Source organism: Crocodylus siamensis, chromosome 2 (assembly GCF_052110815.1).
Source record: "Crocodylus siamensis isolate JL-2025a chromosome 2, ASM5211081v1, whole genome shotgun sequence".
Lineage (NCBI taxonomy): Eukaryota > Metazoa > Chordata > Crocodylia > Crocodylidae > Crocodylus > Crocodylus siamensis.
In genome coordinates, this window is record NC_143396.1 from 232,468,921 (window position 1) to 232,485,795 (window position 16,875).

Below are 16,875 nucleotides of genomic sequence, written 5' to 3' on the forward strand. Positions count from 1 at the left end.
ACTCTGCCCATCTCTCCTGCCACATCTTGATGGAAAATAAGTAGATAAAGGGAGGCTGCTCCCAGACCTTTGCTAGGCCTCAGTCCCTGGTCTTGGGCTCACTGGTATTAGCCTCTGTAATCTCAGGCCCCTGACTGATCCTCTGTAGTCTATGGTGCCCAGCTGGGCACCCAAAGCTTTATGGGCTAATTGCATGGCTCCATAACATCCCCTTACCATGTCCCATGCCTCATGGGTATTACCAGTACAGTGTCCCTTTGTTGGGGCCTCAACTTCCTCAGCCTCTGCCCCTTCACTCTTGCTAGGTCTACCAGCCTCGGCCCCCTCAGTAGGACCTGGCTTTGAGGTGCTAGCTTCTCTTGTCCTCTCTCAAGTTATTGAGCCCCTGGCTCCTGTGTATAGGGCCCTGGCCCCTCTTTCTGCACCCCCTCGCTGGCACTGGGCCCCTGGGTCCTGTGTGGCTCACTTAGCACTCCAGCCCTGAGCCTGCCCCTGGCAAGGTTAAGTTGGTCAAGTGCCGCCCGGACACCAGTGAGGTCTCCACCTCCCCTACAGCCTCTTCCACAAACCAAGGGTGAACATAACATAAATACAAGCCCCTGGGCTATAACATAAGTAGTAACATGCAGCAGCCTTCTGTCCCTTTAAGCATATAAGCCTCTGCTTAGCCCAGCATCCTGGCTTCCCTGAGCAGGAGCTCCTCCTCTGGTGGAAGCTACAGAGAGACTGCCTGTGGTAGCCCCAGCCCTGGGCTTAAATGCTCCCCTGGTGATACCTGCATCGGACCGCCTGACTGGCTGCAGGTGCTGGACAATTACCACATTGGCCAGTCGCACTGGCAGCCTGCAGCTGCGGCCCCCTGCCTGCCTGCAGAGCTCCCTTGCTAGGCTGCTTCCCCCTGCAAGTAACGGGCCCTGGGGCTCTCTGTTATGGTCTAACATATACACAGTTACAATAAGGAAAATCATAGGGCTGCTGCTAATGTTTGTCAAGTCAGTTACTGCTGAGCAGGCAGTGCCCAGCCTCACGGACCAACTGATTCCTCTGAAGGTAGGCACTATTAAAATGTCCTTTTGCAGGCTGGATACAGATGCTTTCATGGGTAGCACTTCAGGAAACCTGTTTTTAGAGCATGGATGGTCAGCCTGTAGCCTGGGTGCTACAAGTGGCACAGGGAGACTCTGTGCGTAGCACATGGCAGACTGGGGATGGGACAGGCAGCACAGCAGCAAATAGTATAGGGAGCAAAAAACAGAGCATCAGATCAGGTAGGGAACAGCTCAGCTTTGCATAAGGCAAAGGGATTGGAGTGGTACTTGGGTATGGGGCTTATTTGTGGCACACCTGCCAAAAAGGCCCCCACTGTTTTAGAGAATGTTGGGAACCAAACTGTGAAGGATCTGGAAGCCTTTGTTCCATATTGTTTGCAGTCAGTTTTGCTGCACAGAGGCTGGTGACTGCACCTTTGTGACAGTTATGCACATTCTTATTGATATTTCCACCTTTGTTTCCTGGTTTCTTGAATGGAGGTAGACTGTCTTAGAGCTGTATCTGTATCTTGTTCTGTAACTTTATCCAGTCCTTTCCCATGTATGTGAATCTGGTGGGAAGCTATTTTCCCACTCTATCTACTGTCTGTTTCATCTTCAAATATATACTGGAAGTACATGTCATGAAATTCACAGAGGATTATTTCTCACGTGACTTGTTCGTGTTACACAGAAAAAATGGAGTTGAGAACTAGGACTTATGTGCACATACAAAAAATATTGAGTGACTTCCTATAAAGGGGCCCAGGGCATATGCATGTACAAACTATTCTTAAAAATCTTTCCTTTGTTTTTTCCTGTGCTTCTAATTGGGCTGAAGCCAACATAGCTTACCCTTTGATATCAGTGACCAATGGAGAATTAAACAGTGAAGATATCCTTGGGAAAGTGGGTATGAAATTAACATTTCTTAGCAAACTGTAGCTGTTTAGTAGGGATGTGCGAAATGGGCCATATTCGATTCTGATTCAGATTTGGCCTGAATTGGGGACAGCGATTCGATTACTTGATTCAGATCACTGTCCTGATTCGATTCGGCCGAATCCGAATCTGAAGATTCGATGCTAATTCAGAGAATCAGTGATTCTGCCAGAGACACAGCTTTAAATGTTTTTTCTACATACCTCAAAGTACCATGCACCATTCTCTAAAGTGCATGTTCAGCGGCGAACCTGGAACTGGACCAGAAGTACTTCCAGTCCACTTCCGGGTCTGCCTCCAAGTGTGCGGGGGGTCCCCTACACACCCCCAGCTTGGCAATCAGCCACGGGGGGGACCCCAGGTGCCCTCCCCAGACCCAGGAGGCACCAGTTGCGAGGCTGGCAGGGTGTGGGGGGGTCTCCCTGGTGGACCGAGAAGCACTTCTGGTCCATTTCCGGGTCTAATGCCAAGTGCACTGGGAACCACCCCCGCACTCCTGTGGGATGTTTTGTCCACCCCAGCATCTCAGCATTTGCAAGCCACCTGGTACCTTTAGGTATATAGAAAAACATTTAAAGCTGGGTCTATGTCTGAATCTTCAAATCTCACCAGATCGATTCAGGGGGTTCCAATTGAAGTCAAAGAAATTAAAGGATCTCCTGATTCTATTCGGATTCAGAGATTTGGCCACCAAATCGGGCCGAACCTCCACCGAATCAGATCGGACACCAAAGCTTCACACAGCCGTGCTGTCTAGTATCCCAGGAGACCTCTCTAGGTTTTGGATGGGGAGAGATTCCGTTTCCCCACCCGTTCATATATTACTCTCTGGGAAGTAAAATGTTTATGTGCATGTATGTATATAAACACCTGCAACAGTTATAGTGGCTGCATCTACACAAGACGCTGACTGTGCAGTTATTACTGCACAGTCATTTAGTACTTGTATAAACAGTTATGGAGTTACTGCGCAGTAGTGTTGCCAGACAGCTTTTTCATGATGCTGACTGCGCAGTAGCTTGTTACTACTGTGCAATAGCATCACATCACACTTCCTGCTATGTGACCTTACTGCACAGTAGTAATGAGCTATTGCACAGTCAGCATCTCGTGTAGATGTGGCCGTTATCACAGTACCGTATGTATTGTCATAGGACTTTGGAGAAATTCTTGCTCCAGCACAAATCTTAGTTAGGGAAACAAATTCAGTCAGAGTTCATGAATATGCTTGTGGCTAGCTCTAAGTGAGAAGCTGACCTGCTAGGTGCTGCAGCTCTGTTTTCAGAGTTAGATCTGACTGAGTGTACTTGGAGTTCTTTGCTAGTATCAGGCAAGGCTACTAGCAGAGATTTGCCATGAAAATGGTTACTTCCCTTACATTTAAGAGTTTAAAGTTATTGGGGCAAAATAACAGATTTTGTCTTGCCTTTAATGTGAATTTGCAACTGGTATTTTTCTTTAGTGCTTGCTTGGACTGTGAGGTAGTAGTATCCAGCTGAAGGCCCACTGATGGCTCATACATCTCTGGCTGCCCCCCACTTTTTATTTTGTCAAATTTTGAGGGGGGCACTGAGGGACCTGATGATAAATTTAGAGGAATTTTGCCTAGGAAAATAACAAAGATTGGAAAAGGGATGCATATAGAAACATAATAGTCTGTTAGTTGCTGATGTTTTTGTAGTGCTGTCTTGCTCAGAATTTTTCTATCCATGTATGGTATCCTATAAAAATTATGGGAGGGTCATTTCTATTGGAATAGGCACATGCTTTTCTGACAATAAAAGCTACACTGAAAACGTGCTGAGGAAGAAAAATAATGTCTGCAATTCTAGAATCTGTCAAAATGAAGGAAAGAAAACTAGGCCAGCTCCCTTTGGATTAAAAAAAAGTGTGTGTCAGTGTCCCGGCTTAGCATGGTTTGAGAACTGAATAAAGGACCCTGCTGTAATAACTAGGGGTACAGAAAATCCTTTTCATATTCAGTGACAGGACTATGTTGAGGTCTGTATTTCTGAGGAAAATGTTTGGTGATTGTTAATTATCAATTATTTTTTCTTAGCAGGGTTAAACAACTTGAAATAATTTTGTTATTGGCTAAACTAATATTTTTTGGTTAATTTTGTTTTTAGAACCTTGTGTTCAGTAGCCACTGTAAAGCAGTTACTGGATTTTCAGACCACATAGTACATCGAAGGAGATCAGCTACCTCATGTGTACAGTGCTGTCAGGTCACTGAGCTGCCGTCCTTTCTGTGCATGGCCAGTCCACGGGTAAGTCCTGCAAAAGATATTACTGTAATAATGGAATGTATTCTTTTGAATAACTGCTTATGAAGCTGTTCACTTTTGTAAAGAATCTTGTCTTTGGACATAAAATTATTTGTGTATTTAAAGTGCATTCTGAAGTTCTGTCCCCACAAAGTTACAATTTCATCTACTGTTGGACTAAATTCAGAAATACATTGGTGTGTTTGACCTGGGAAAGTTATACAAGCACTTGTTCGCAAACTGTTTTTGAGTCTCAGACCTCTCTTTAAGTTTTCTATACAGCTGTACACCCCATGATGCCATGGCATAAAGAATGAACAAAGTAATAACTATCACTGTAACTACACTGTAAGATCTCCAGGAACCCTAGAAATATTCTGAAGTTGTTCGTTGTTTCTTTTTCTTCCTTTTCCTCCATTTAGCTTCTTTCTTATTCCTGTCTTTCATGTACTTTTTAGACCAGTGATTCTTAATCAAGGTGCTATAAAATACTTTAAAGCAGAGGTGGGCAAAATGCAGCCCATGGGCCACATGTGGCCCACCAGGCCATTCTATCCAGCCTGTGGGACCCCTAAAAAAATTCAGAAAATTAATATTTATCTGCCCTGGGCTGCCTGTCATGTGGCCCTTGATGGCTTGCCAAATCTCAGTAAAGCAGCCCTCCACCCAAAATAATTGCCTGCCCCTGCTTTAAAGGATGCTATGAGGTGCTGTGCAATGAGATGCTGTTCAAAAAAAGGACAGCACATTTACAAGATAATCCCAGAAATTTCAAACAAGAATCCACAATGTCAGAAATATACTGAGTTCTTTGCAACTGAAAAATTGCTGTATACTTTTCCATAGTAAAAAAGGGAGAGCTGGCATTTTTCTGGGGTGCCTTAAGTCTTACGGGATTGAGAACCACTGCCCTAGAAATGTGCTGTGTAGCCCTGTTTGAAAAATACTGTCATACAGAACTGATAAGATAGTAACTAATGCAGTTCTATGGAAACCACTCCTGCTGTGTAGTTAAAGAAAATATTTTTTTCTGTTCTAGGGATAGAATTATTCATTAAATGGTTGGTTAAAAAATATAGTAATGTTATACTTTGCTATTAAATTCTCAAATACTTTTTTAAAAAAGGGAAGTGATCATAGCATACATATTGAGGGGGAGGAAGGACAAAATTGTAGTAAGGCACAACCAACTGGAATTTGCAAAAGTAATGGTTGTTCCTTCCACCACTCCGTCCACTGTGCATTGAAAAACTATCTTTTTCTATTATAATGGTGTTTTTCTGGTCCTTGGCATGTAACTTGCACCATGTATCACTTTTGATCTATGGTATTCTGTACAGCTGTGATGTTTGTGTAATCGCTTACTTAAAGTCAAATCAATTATAGCAGCAAAATGTCTGGCCAGTAGCATGCTGTTTTCTTGCAGCATGTTTTGCCTCTTCCAGTAAGATGTCTCTCTTTAAATTCTGTTGTAGTCTCCAACATTATAAAATATAGTGTAGCTGTACTTGTCAAGCAGACTATAAGCAAACTTTTAGGCTCAAAGTACTGGGCTATTTGAAGAGGCTGGAGAAATTTTTATCAAAAGTAGTCTTTAGTGAGGAGGAGTGTGAGACCTGTTTGGTTGAGGGCCTATATGATGGTTCTTACTATTTTAGCCTGTACTTCAGTGTCCCAGTATTTAGAAATTTCTCTTTCTGGCATTTCCAAACACTTCTGAAGGGTAAGTGGCACTAGCCAGACAGGTTTCCAATACCAGTTGCCTTATTAAGCAGCATTTTTAAATTATGTGTAACACTCCTTGTCTTATGGAATTCCTGTTCCTCATTGTTTTGTTTTCTGATGTTGTAGTCTCTTAGTTTCTGCTGCTTTCCTTTTTATTCATACTTGTCCTCATCTTACCTAACTGCAGTAAACATGATGGAACTCTGGGGACCCCAGTGAGAAGCTGTTTCCTTTTTGTCAGTTTGAAAACACATGGACACTTACGTTTCTTCCCCATCCTCCTCTAACATACACCTTTCTCTGTAATAAATGCAGTATATTTCTCAATGAAAGTTATTTAGGAAGAATGGAGACTGCTCATCCAGAATGTTATAGAGACTGAATTTAGCAAATATTCTTGTATACACTGCATCCCATATGAATGTGTGGTTTTTCTTTAAAACAGAGACTTTGCCCCTCCTTGTAATACTGTAGGAAACCCATTTTTACTAGACTTTGATTGCAGCACCCTAGGGATACAATTGTCTTGCTTCTGAATTCACAGCTCTGTAAGTATAACTTTTTTGTAATAGGAAGCTTCAGGCACACTGCTTTTTTAATACAAGCTGGACCCTTCAGTCCTGGTTTTCCCAGTTGCCTGGATGACCTACAGTTTTTGGGAAACAGCAGAAAGTGGGAACAGTGATGGTGTTTGTTCAGCTACATGCATTATGCTAGCCTCACAGCACAGTGATGGGCCACGATATAAAGGTATTTGTGCTGTAGAGGTCTGATCTGAGCATATTCTACAGTGCCCTTAAAATCGGTGGAAAGTGAGCGTGCTCAGCCCCAAGCATACAGCTCACAGCCAACGTCCAAAATTGCTCCTTTAGGTTGTCATGTTTCCTGACTTGAACTTAATAATCACCATGACCGATAGAGACTTGGGGGTCTCAAATGACCACAAGATGAACGTGAGCCACCAACGCGATGCCATAACCAGCAAAGCAAACCAAACTCTGGCATGCGTCCACCAATGCATCTCAAACAAAACCAGTTATGTTATCCTCCCGTTTTACATGGTCATAATGAGGCCACAGCTGGATTACTGTGTCCAGTTTTGGGCCCCCCACTTCAGGTGGGACATGGATAAGCTTGAGAGAGTCCAAGGGAGAGCCACCCGCAAGATCAAAGGCCAAGAGAGCAAGCCTTACAAGGAGAGGCTGAGGGACACGGGACTCTTCAGCCTGGAGAAGAGAAGGCTCAGGGGGATTTGGTGGCAGCCTATAAGTGTGTAAGGTTGTGTGTCAGGATCTGGGAGAACAGTTGTTCACCAAGGCTCCCCAAGGGATAACAAGGTCTAATGGCCACAAACTTCTGAAAGGTCGATTTGGACTAGACATAAGGAAAAACTTCTTTATAGTCTGAGTGTCCAGGATCTGGAACAGACTCCACCTAGAGGTGGTGCATTCACCTACTCTGGACTCATTCAAAAAGCATTTGGATGCTTATCTTGCTGGGGTCATTTGACTCCCCAGAAGACTTCCTGCCTTTGGCGGGGGGGCTGGACTTTGATGATTTCACAAGGTCCCTGCCAGCCGCTTATGTCTATGAAATCGTCCTCTACTTAAGGGGTCATATCTGAGCTAAAAAGCTCTAATCCAGCCCATATTTTACTAACAGTGGGCTGATCCTCTCCTGCTGTTCAGAGCGCTGCTCCCTTCCCTCCCCTCTGCACACTGCAGTATCAGTATTCATCACTACTGAAATTTGCCCCTCCAAATTGTTGTTCACCATACTTTTTAGTGGTGTGTTTTTTCAGTGGAGGCTGCAGTAAGAGGAAAAGAGCAGGGATGGCTAGGGTTGCAGCAGGAATTTGGCAGCCTGTGGGAATGACCAGCTTGCAAAGAATAGCTTGCCGTTATTAAAAAGGTTGCTGATGCCTGCTGTGCTTCACTGTGAGTAAAGAGTCATACTTGGAGAATAAGAAACAGCCTAAGTGAGGCAAAACCCCAGATATGCAAGGAATAACTCATGTGGCACGCTTGACTTCTACTCCCTTTACCTTATGGTTCAATAAAATGTGAAATCTTTCACTCTTATGGAGAGTAATTACTTTTATGGCTATGAAAAGCCTTCACATATTATCCTGTATAGCTCCAGAAGTCCAGTCAACCACCTGCTCTTGCAGGGGAAAAAAAACACCCTAACCGCAGTGGTGGCTGGCTGCAAAGGAGTTGGGAGTGAGGACATCTGCTTCCAGTTAGTCTGCATTTTCAAGCCTGATGTCTGCTTGGAAGCGATAGCAAGCCAATAAAACCCTTTCTGCTTGGGGAGAGGCAGCAATAGTAGTAAACATATAGAGACAGGCTGGGAGCAGAAGTCCCTTATCATCAAGCTACCCAAATGGTCCACTTCTAATCTGTGTTTGTGTTATAGCTGGATTTACCACCAAGGTTGATTGAACCTGTAGGTGTGGGTACTTATGCACTGCTGCTTGGCGAAAGGAACATAACAAATAAAACTCTGCACCCGTGACCTGGGTTCTTCTCTTTGGCACCCTCTGGCATGAGTTCATCTTGTCCCTTGATTCTGGGGCCAAGTGTCTGTCTAGATCAGAAGTTCACAATCTTTTTTTCTTATTGTGCACCCCTTCCAGATTTACCAGCTGCCCACCTACCCTGCTAGCATACATTTTATATTTTAACCCCTTACATGCCAATTATTATAATGAAAATTAAATCTGCCATTATACAATTTGTCCTGTATACCCCCCAGCGATGTCTTGTGTACCCCCAAGGGTATGCGTACCACAGTTTGGGAGCCTCTGGTCTAGATCTTCCAGAGCAGTAGTGGCACATGCATAAGTTCCATTATATCATAGCTGTCCAACTGGCAGCCTGTGGGCTGCATTTGGCTTGCAAAAGGTTAATGTATGGTCCTTGGGCTCCCATCTGGCTGCTGTTCCCTCCCATCACTTTAGCTGCAGCCCTTCAGGATTCCTCTCCCTTTTTTCATCTTCCTTTTCTGCTCCTGCCCTAGGAGGTTTGGTGGTGTGGCACTGCACTGCACAGCACAGCCTTGGAGCTCATGGCACAGAGCAGCAGGGAAGCCCAGGACTGAGGAGCTGACAGTGAGGGACCTCTACAGTGTGGTGTAGTGGGGGGTCCACAACCCATACTGATGTGGTCTGTGTAGCAAGCAACCTCAGCCAGCCCTGCATTAGACTGTTCAAGAATTGACAGTCAGCCAAAAAAATAGATGTGGATGAAACACAACTTTGCTTTAGTTCCATTTTATATTGTAAAGGCTTTTTTACTGTTATCTGTAACTAATGTGTGTGTGTGTGTGTGTGTGTGTGTGGAGGCAAGTACAGCATAGTTAAAAGGTCAATTTAAGAACTGACCTGTTAATCCACAAGTATAGGGGAAAATTAGGTTTGCAATTTATTTTGTCAGAAATCTTGTGAATGAGAAATTATTTTAGCTTGGTAGGCATGTAGAAAGCATTAATGGGGGCATGGCTTTGCTCTCCTAGGAAGCTGAAGACTTTTGACACTTGTACATTCTTGTCAGAAGCTACAATGTCTTTAAACAGCAGAAATCAAAATGCTCCCAGAATGAATGTTCTGCTGTTGGTGCTAGGCTTTGTTATGGTCTGGAAAGTTAATGGAGTGAGCGATGGAGGTTAGGATTGTATGTGGATGATGGTGGTGTGAGTTTCTTTTGAATGTTAGAGGAAAGTAACACTTTGTATCCATGGGCAAGCCCTAATACTGAATCAGACAGGCTTGAAATATGAAAAGTAGGAAATATGTTTGTTTTCTTTGATCATTTTATTTCAGGAGCTTGATAGACCCTTGTATGTAGCCTTTATCACAGTGATAGGTACTTTTTAAACTCTTAATCATACAAAAAAGGCAGAGCAAGGTGGCACTTTGGAGACTAACTGTACGCCTGGTTAATGTGACATGAAAAGATGTAGTTTGGGAAGATTAGGAATCTCCACCTTGATTTCAGTAGCTAAAATAGGTTCCTTTTTAGGATCTGTGATCTTCATCAACCATAGTCCTATATTAAATGTGAATGGCTATGATCTTCCCTGTTTTATGTAAAGTGGCTCTCTCAGTCTCTTTGCAAGCAATAAATGTGCTGGTTGGATTGAAAGTTTTTGGACACTCCTGTTTAAAGGAGTATTGTTTTCTGTTCTCACTTAGGTTTATCCGGACTAGAAACATGAATTAAAACTTAGGGGTAAATAATGTCCTGTGAAGGAAGGATATGCCATTGTAAATCTTTGCTGTTATCGCTGGGGAAGTAAGTGTTCAGGCACCAAGGCTGAGTTTCATTCATCACAAGAAACCTTGGCTCCTTGTGTTAAAAGATCATGCCTTGCTTTAACTGCAGATGGCAGTGCAGTATAACAGATCTTCATAGATTCAGTGTGAAGTAGGTGCTCAACCCTGCCCTTTTGATTCTGGGTAATTTAAATTGTTCATTATAGTACATTGAATGATCAGCAAATGAGCTGTTATGTATCCCTTTGTGATTTTAGATCCTGAAGCTCTGAGCTTCCTTTTCTATTCTCCACAATTCCTGTTTCTTGGTGTTAAGAGTTGTAGCTTTGTGCACCTGCACTGCTTCTGTGCAAAGAGGTTGTCTATATGTACTCCAGGAATAGACTAGGCGCCGGGCACCTCAACACTGGGTGTTGAGTAACACCTGTATACTCAAGACATACCCTTTAACTTTGGGGGCTTAGCATCTGGGTCTGAGCCACCTAGGTTAGCCTAATCTGAGTGTTTAATGCCCCTACCCCAAAGCTTTGCCTGTTTCACTTAGTCCTTGCTCTTTCCACACTTGCCTGTGCATGCCTAGAGTCAAATTTCATGCTGCTTTGTGCTGAGTTGTCCATAGTTCTTCTTAGTCAAAGAAGAATTTCTTTCAGAGGGAATTGTAAGAAGGTTATTCAGAACTGTTGCCTGCTGAGTGATTTTGCTTATGTCCTTCCAAAGTGGTCGAGTTCTAGTTGGATTAAAGCTGAGTGTAGGATCTTACCCAACAAAGTGAATTTGCCCAGACCATAACACACATCCGGATCTGTTTTAGGGAATTTTATATAGGGATGGCTGGGAATTTGAGGCTAAGACTCAGGTAAAAGTACAGATTTACTTTTCAGTTAAGAACAGTCTTAACCCCTGTTAAATTAGTCCTCCTTCACTCTAGTGTCTTTGGTGCATCACCTCTGGTATGCACCTGTTCATTGGGCTGTAGAGTGGCTCTTGATGACTTGTAAATCTGCATCCCTGTCATCATTGCTGTGACCTTGGCTGTACTGAAAAGCAGAAACAAATGCTTGCATTTTTCTGTCTTGAATTTGTATTATAATTTTGCTCAAGAACCAGTCTACTTTAAAAAAAACAACAAAACAACCCTCCCCCCCCACCCCGCCCAAAAAAACCCCAACCCCTTCCCCACAAAAAAATTCTCTAACCTTTGTGGTTGCCATAAAAAACCTTGCATTTATGAAACCATAGGTTGTATGTTTAACAAAAAGTGGTAAAAACTAGGTAAAGATGAACTGATACATTAGCCACAGTCTTTCCTATAGATAAATGTAGGTTAAATGCTGAGAGTTGTGAGCTAATCCAGTTATTTCATGAGGCTGTTAACTTTGAAGTTCAATAAGGATACTTTAAATGTCAGCAGTATTAACTGTATATTAACTAATATTCATTGTTTATCATTTAATAAAAAAATCCTTGTCCTTCATCTTTACCTGATATAGTAGTTTGTGAGCCTTCCTATGGGAGGGGTCAGATGGCTACATTTTATCAAATTTCTCCACACTACAAATTTCTTTATTTGTAGTGATGGCTTTCATAGGTGTCCCTCGAGTCAGTCTAGTTTTGCCTGACTGCTGGGAACTGGAGCAGAGAATTTCTAGTTTTACATAGACCTGCATCAATCCCTTTTCCAATATATAACAGTTTAGCTGCTTGCAGACATGGGGAAAAAACCCAAAACAAAATGGTGCTTTACTTTAAGTTTGATGTTGGACTGTGCTGAGCCCAGCACATGCCCAGAAGAGGCAGTGCATTAGTTGGACCCAGCATTTCCAACATCTTTACAGATCAGGCACTTTAGTGGGGCTTTTTTGACATCTTTATCTAATAGCTGATTGAATCAGCATTAGCTAAAAGCGCCAAAAAGCCCTGCTGAAAGGCCCAACGTATACAGACACTGAGGATCCGGGTCAAAGTAATGTGCTGCTGCTTCCAGTAAAGTGTGGGGTTTCCCATGGGTGACTGGTGCCTCCTAATACTGGGGTGGCACCAGCAGCCAATCGCCGACTGGATGGGGGGGCTGAGCGTGTGTGCTTGTGTTTCCCCCCCATGCAAAAGTCTGTGGGGGGGGGGCAGGGGGAGGGGAAAGGGCCATGGGTGGGGGTTGGGGGGAGGAAGCAAGGCTGGAGATGGCACTGGGCAGGGGTTGGGCTTGGGGCCAGGGTCGGCTGCAACCATTTGGCTGCTCCTTACCCTGCGTCAGGGATCATTGCTTGGTTCTGGCATCCACTGTCCCCCCAGCCCTGTACTGGCCCTGGCTGCCTCCCCCACACCGCCAGGGAGGCGGGGGGCGGGGGGAGGTTTGCCTGGAGCTGGAGTATGGCTAGCCTCAGCTGCACTGCCAGGCCAGAGGAGACGGAGCCCCCAGACACCCCCACCCTGCCCTGTTTAAGTTGTCCCTGGGAAGAGCCCGGTGGCTCCTGCAGAGTCACAGTGCCAGGGAGCCAAGGGGGGCATGTGGCACCTGCCCCCGATCTTTGCACAGGGCAAGGGTGGGCTTGCAGCTGTGAGGCCACAGCTGCAGCCTTTGAAAGCGGTGCACCGCCATGTGTGTCCTGCCACTATGTGGGCCAGGCAGTGAGGCACATGGCGCTGTGCCACATCACTTTCAAAGGCTGCAGTGAGGCATGGAGCGGGCAGAACTCAGCTCGCCTTGCAGCTGCAGCCTGCCCTTGCCCCGTGCAGAGATTGAGGGGTAGGGGTGGGGGGCGGTACACATCCTCCTCGGCTCCCCAGCACTGCAACTGAGGAGCCACGGGGCTCCGCTTGTCCCACAACCTGGCCTGGCCGGGGCTCCATTCACCATGAATGGGGCCCCGACCGGGCCAGGTCATGGGGCAGTCAGAGACCAGCAGCTCGTCCAGGGCTGCCGGACATTGGAGCCGAGGTTTTGCGGGAATGTGCCGCCCCTCGGGCTCCAGTTACCCCACACACCCGCCCGGCCAGGGCCCCATTCTCTGTAAATGGGGCCTCAGCCGGGCTAGGTCGGGGGACAATCCCCACAATGCAGCAGGGAGCAGGGCAGGGGTGAATGATTTGGCCCCACTCCCTCCTGCACTGTGGGGGTCTAGATCTCCTTCCCTGCCCCCACCCCGATACTTCCCCCTCAAGCCCAGAAATCAGAGGAAGAAAAGAAATCTTACCTACCTGCCTGCTGGGCTGGGCTGGCTGCAAACCTGGCATGCTCCTCCCCCTGCTGCAGCAGCCTGAAGTCAGGTTGCCCTAGCATTTTTGGGGGCTGAGCCCTGTTAGCCTCCCCTTCCGTTGCTCCCAGTGCTTCTCTTGAGCACAGCTAGTCTCAAGGGGTGCACGTTATCTGCACTTCCCTCCTACGTGTTGTCAGTGGGGTTTCCTGTTTTGGTTTGGTTTGGTTTGGTTTGGTTTGGTTTTTTTGGGGGGGAAACTTAGTACCCTGTATCTTCTAAACTGGTTTTCTGGATTATAGAAGAAACCAGTAAGTTGACCATTATCAATAAATAACTTGCTTTTAAAGTTTAGGGAGTCATTTTTACAATGTGCAGTCAAATATTGAGATTTAGTTTGGAAGCTCTTGGGGTAAATAGAAGTCAGAGAGCATTTTCCATTTGTGAAAAATACACAAACTTCTGTCTTCCTTATACTAATTAACATGAATTTAAAGAGCTGTTGGAGACCTTTTCCCCAAGAGTGCTTGGTCCCTAACAGACCTGAACTAAGAAAAGTAGAAGGAAGTTATCACTCAGTCTACCTTTTGTAAAGAACTGTAACTAATTAATGTTGGTGTTTTTTTTAATTTTGAGTGTGAGAGAGAATAAATATGTGCAGTTTGCTCTGGATGGTATTCTTTAACTCTGGTAAAAGATATGAAGGATGTTGACAGAGCAGTGGTACCCATCTTATCACAGTATGTATCAGAGCTTTGTTTGTTATTCCTCCTGTTTTCATCATTTAAGTGAAATGGAGAGAAGAAGAAACTGTCAGATTGCATTTGGGTCTCTGCATTAGAATAGAATTGTACTTCTTTTTTTTCCCCCAGCCCTCCATTTAGGCAAAAATAGAGTGTATGGGATTACGTAGTATAGTGTTCCCTGTCTTTCCTGTTGTTTCTTGTTTCCAGTTCAATTCTTTGCCCTTCATTGGCCAGCAGTGAAAATGTGTGTTCAGAGCAATTATCTGCTTCACAGGATGGCACCTCAGAGTTGCCTGCTAGCCTGGTGAGGAGAGATAAGCGAATACTATAGAATGTAAAAAAACCCCACAACCTTGTTTACTCTTTGTCAAGAGACTTTACAGCCATCTGAACACATGACTGTTTCGCCAAGAAATACCTTCTACTCTGTCCAGATATCAGAAAAGATTATAATGATGGAGACAGTCCAAGATAGCTAGCCTAGTATAAAGCCCGGGTTTCTGTGTTGTCAAGACTGTCCTCTGTGATTGGGTGGTGTGTGCTGAAGCAGGAGCAGGGGGCACAGAATAACCAAATGGAAAGACCATGTGAACTACTGAAACCATATATTCCTCGTATGGTTTAAAGTGCTCGTCAAGTTTATAACTAAACCCAAGAAATGTACTCTCTAAAAGGCCTCCCAAAATGCTTTTTTTTTTTAAATCTCTTTTTTGTCTCCCCTCCCTCCTTTCTGATTTGATTCTTTCTTTTTGTCTTCAGAATTTCAAATTTAGATGGGTCCTTGCTAAAATAAAAAATCCTCTCTTCCCATACAGGAAAAGCTTGCAAGGATTGTTCAGAGCTAGATTCTGATACACAAATACTTAATGGAAAGAGAATAATTAAAATCAAATGTAGATTAAATGAATTATGCAAGTGCTGTCTGTTTTCTTCATTTTTGTCCAAAATCTTGCAACAGTGGCCCTAAATGCAGGTCACAGCACAGATCATCAGGACAGTTGTTCATGCTTCAGCATTTATTAATCATGTTTCTGAAGCTCCAGCTTTTTTAAATTAGGCTAAGACTTTATTACCATTTGTATATTTCCGTAGTGACTTAACTTTTAAGTCTTGCTTCTCTGGGAAACTAATATAACTGAAGAGGGATACTTGGGAAGAAGGTGATAATGTGAATGTGTGTCTTCATTATTATTTTATTTTTGTTTTCACTTGTAGGTGACAGCTGTGCCACTGGATTTCTACTGCAATGATCGAAGTGCAGAATATGAGCGTAAAGCACTAAAGGAAGGAGGAAGTCTTGAAGCAAAGCAGTGTGTATTAAATGGTTCTCCTGAACTCGCAGCTGATTGGCAGAAGCAAAGCTCCCAGTTCTTCCCAGAATATCCAGGAGGGTTGTTAAGGATTAGGCCTCAGAATGGCTGGTCTTTCATCCGGATACCAGGTGAGTTTGAGACTTTTGGTGGAATGATAATGTGGTTAAGGGAAAGGGGCAGCTACACTTTCCCCCCACTTCTTCCCAGTGAAAAACATTCTAACGGTTGTGGAGAATGCTACGATTTTATTACTTGTGTATTGTGCAGAACAAATAGCCAGCAAAGACAGAAAGCCTAACATAACCTCCTTTAGTGCATAAGTCAACTAGTGCTTGTGGGTGGATAAATAGAGAGCTTTGCTTGTTAATCCACAGCGCTCTTTCTTGCTCTATCCCTTTCCCTCTGCCCTTCAGCTGGGAGGATATTAAAAATATTTCTTCCACCACAACTCCCAGAACTAAAGACTGTTTTAAGCTTGGTATCTGGTAGTTGCCACCTTTCATCAGTGCATCCTACCAGAAGGTCTGCTGAAACACCTTGGTATTGGCCTAGGAGGATCATTTGTCAGTCCTCCCAACTGGAGAGAAAACATTATGCCTGCAGCAGTCTAAAAAGAGGAGTAATAGTCTGGGGACAAATAGAATGAAAAATAGTCTGGAAAACAGTCTGGATGCTTTTCCAGTCTTTGATTGGACCTTGGTTGGAAAACTGCAGAAATGCCTTTAAATTCTGGAGCCAGGATTGCAAAAGGATACCAATTAGACCTGGGTTTTTGCCACGGGTAACTAACTCTCAGGACTCAATGGAGTTTGATTAACAGTGCTACAATGACATTCAGTGCTGAGAACTACTGTTGCCTTGCAGTTTGATGGTGCTGAACAGTGAAAAGTATCTTCACAGAAGCACTGGAGATCTCCAGGAGGAAATGCAGCTCATATTCCCAAAGTACTAACTTGTTCCCAGACTGTTATTGGTCAAAGATGTTTGTAGGAGGAAATGAAGAGGATGGAAGCAAAATGGGCTTCAACTTGCTGTGGTCTGGTTTAGTGAGAGTGTTCATAAGGAAATCAGGTCCAAGTAGTCCAGAGGGATATGCATGTGTACTGGGGTAGCGTTTCAGATTGAACTGATTTAGTACCATGTGATAACACATTTTACAGGTTGTTTTTCTTGGCAGAATATTAGGTTGTTATTAGCAGCTAAAAGAAAATGGGAGAGGACACAAATGCAGGGATACAATGGATAGGAAGGAAGGCATGAAAGGAGGTGTGCATGAGTGCAAAGAGGCTTTGGAGTAGTGCTCAAAAGGGTAGCTTCTGTTCTGAAAATGGTCCTGTGTTCTTAAAACCCTGACTTCTGGCTTTGTTACTAGGAAAGTTTTACTAAA

The 16,875-nt window shown here is 44.2% G+C and overlaps 1 protein-coding gene across 2 annotated transcripts in view; it reads left to right on the forward strand.

Moving 5' to 3' along the window:
• INO80 (INO80 complex ATPase subunit) overlaps positions 1-16,875 on the forward strand; it is a 123,479-nt gene that overhangs the window by 59,330 nt on the left and 47,274 nt on the right. For both annotated transcript variants that reach the window (XM_090033407.1, XM_090033406.1), the window contains exons 25-26: positions 4,100-4,240; positions 15,391-15,616. In XM_090033407.1, coding sequence (XP_089889533.1) covers positions 4,100-4,240; positions 15,391-15,616 — 367 coding nt within the window. The remainder of the gene's footprint in view (positions 1-4,099; positions 4,241-15,390; positions 15,617-16,875) is intronic.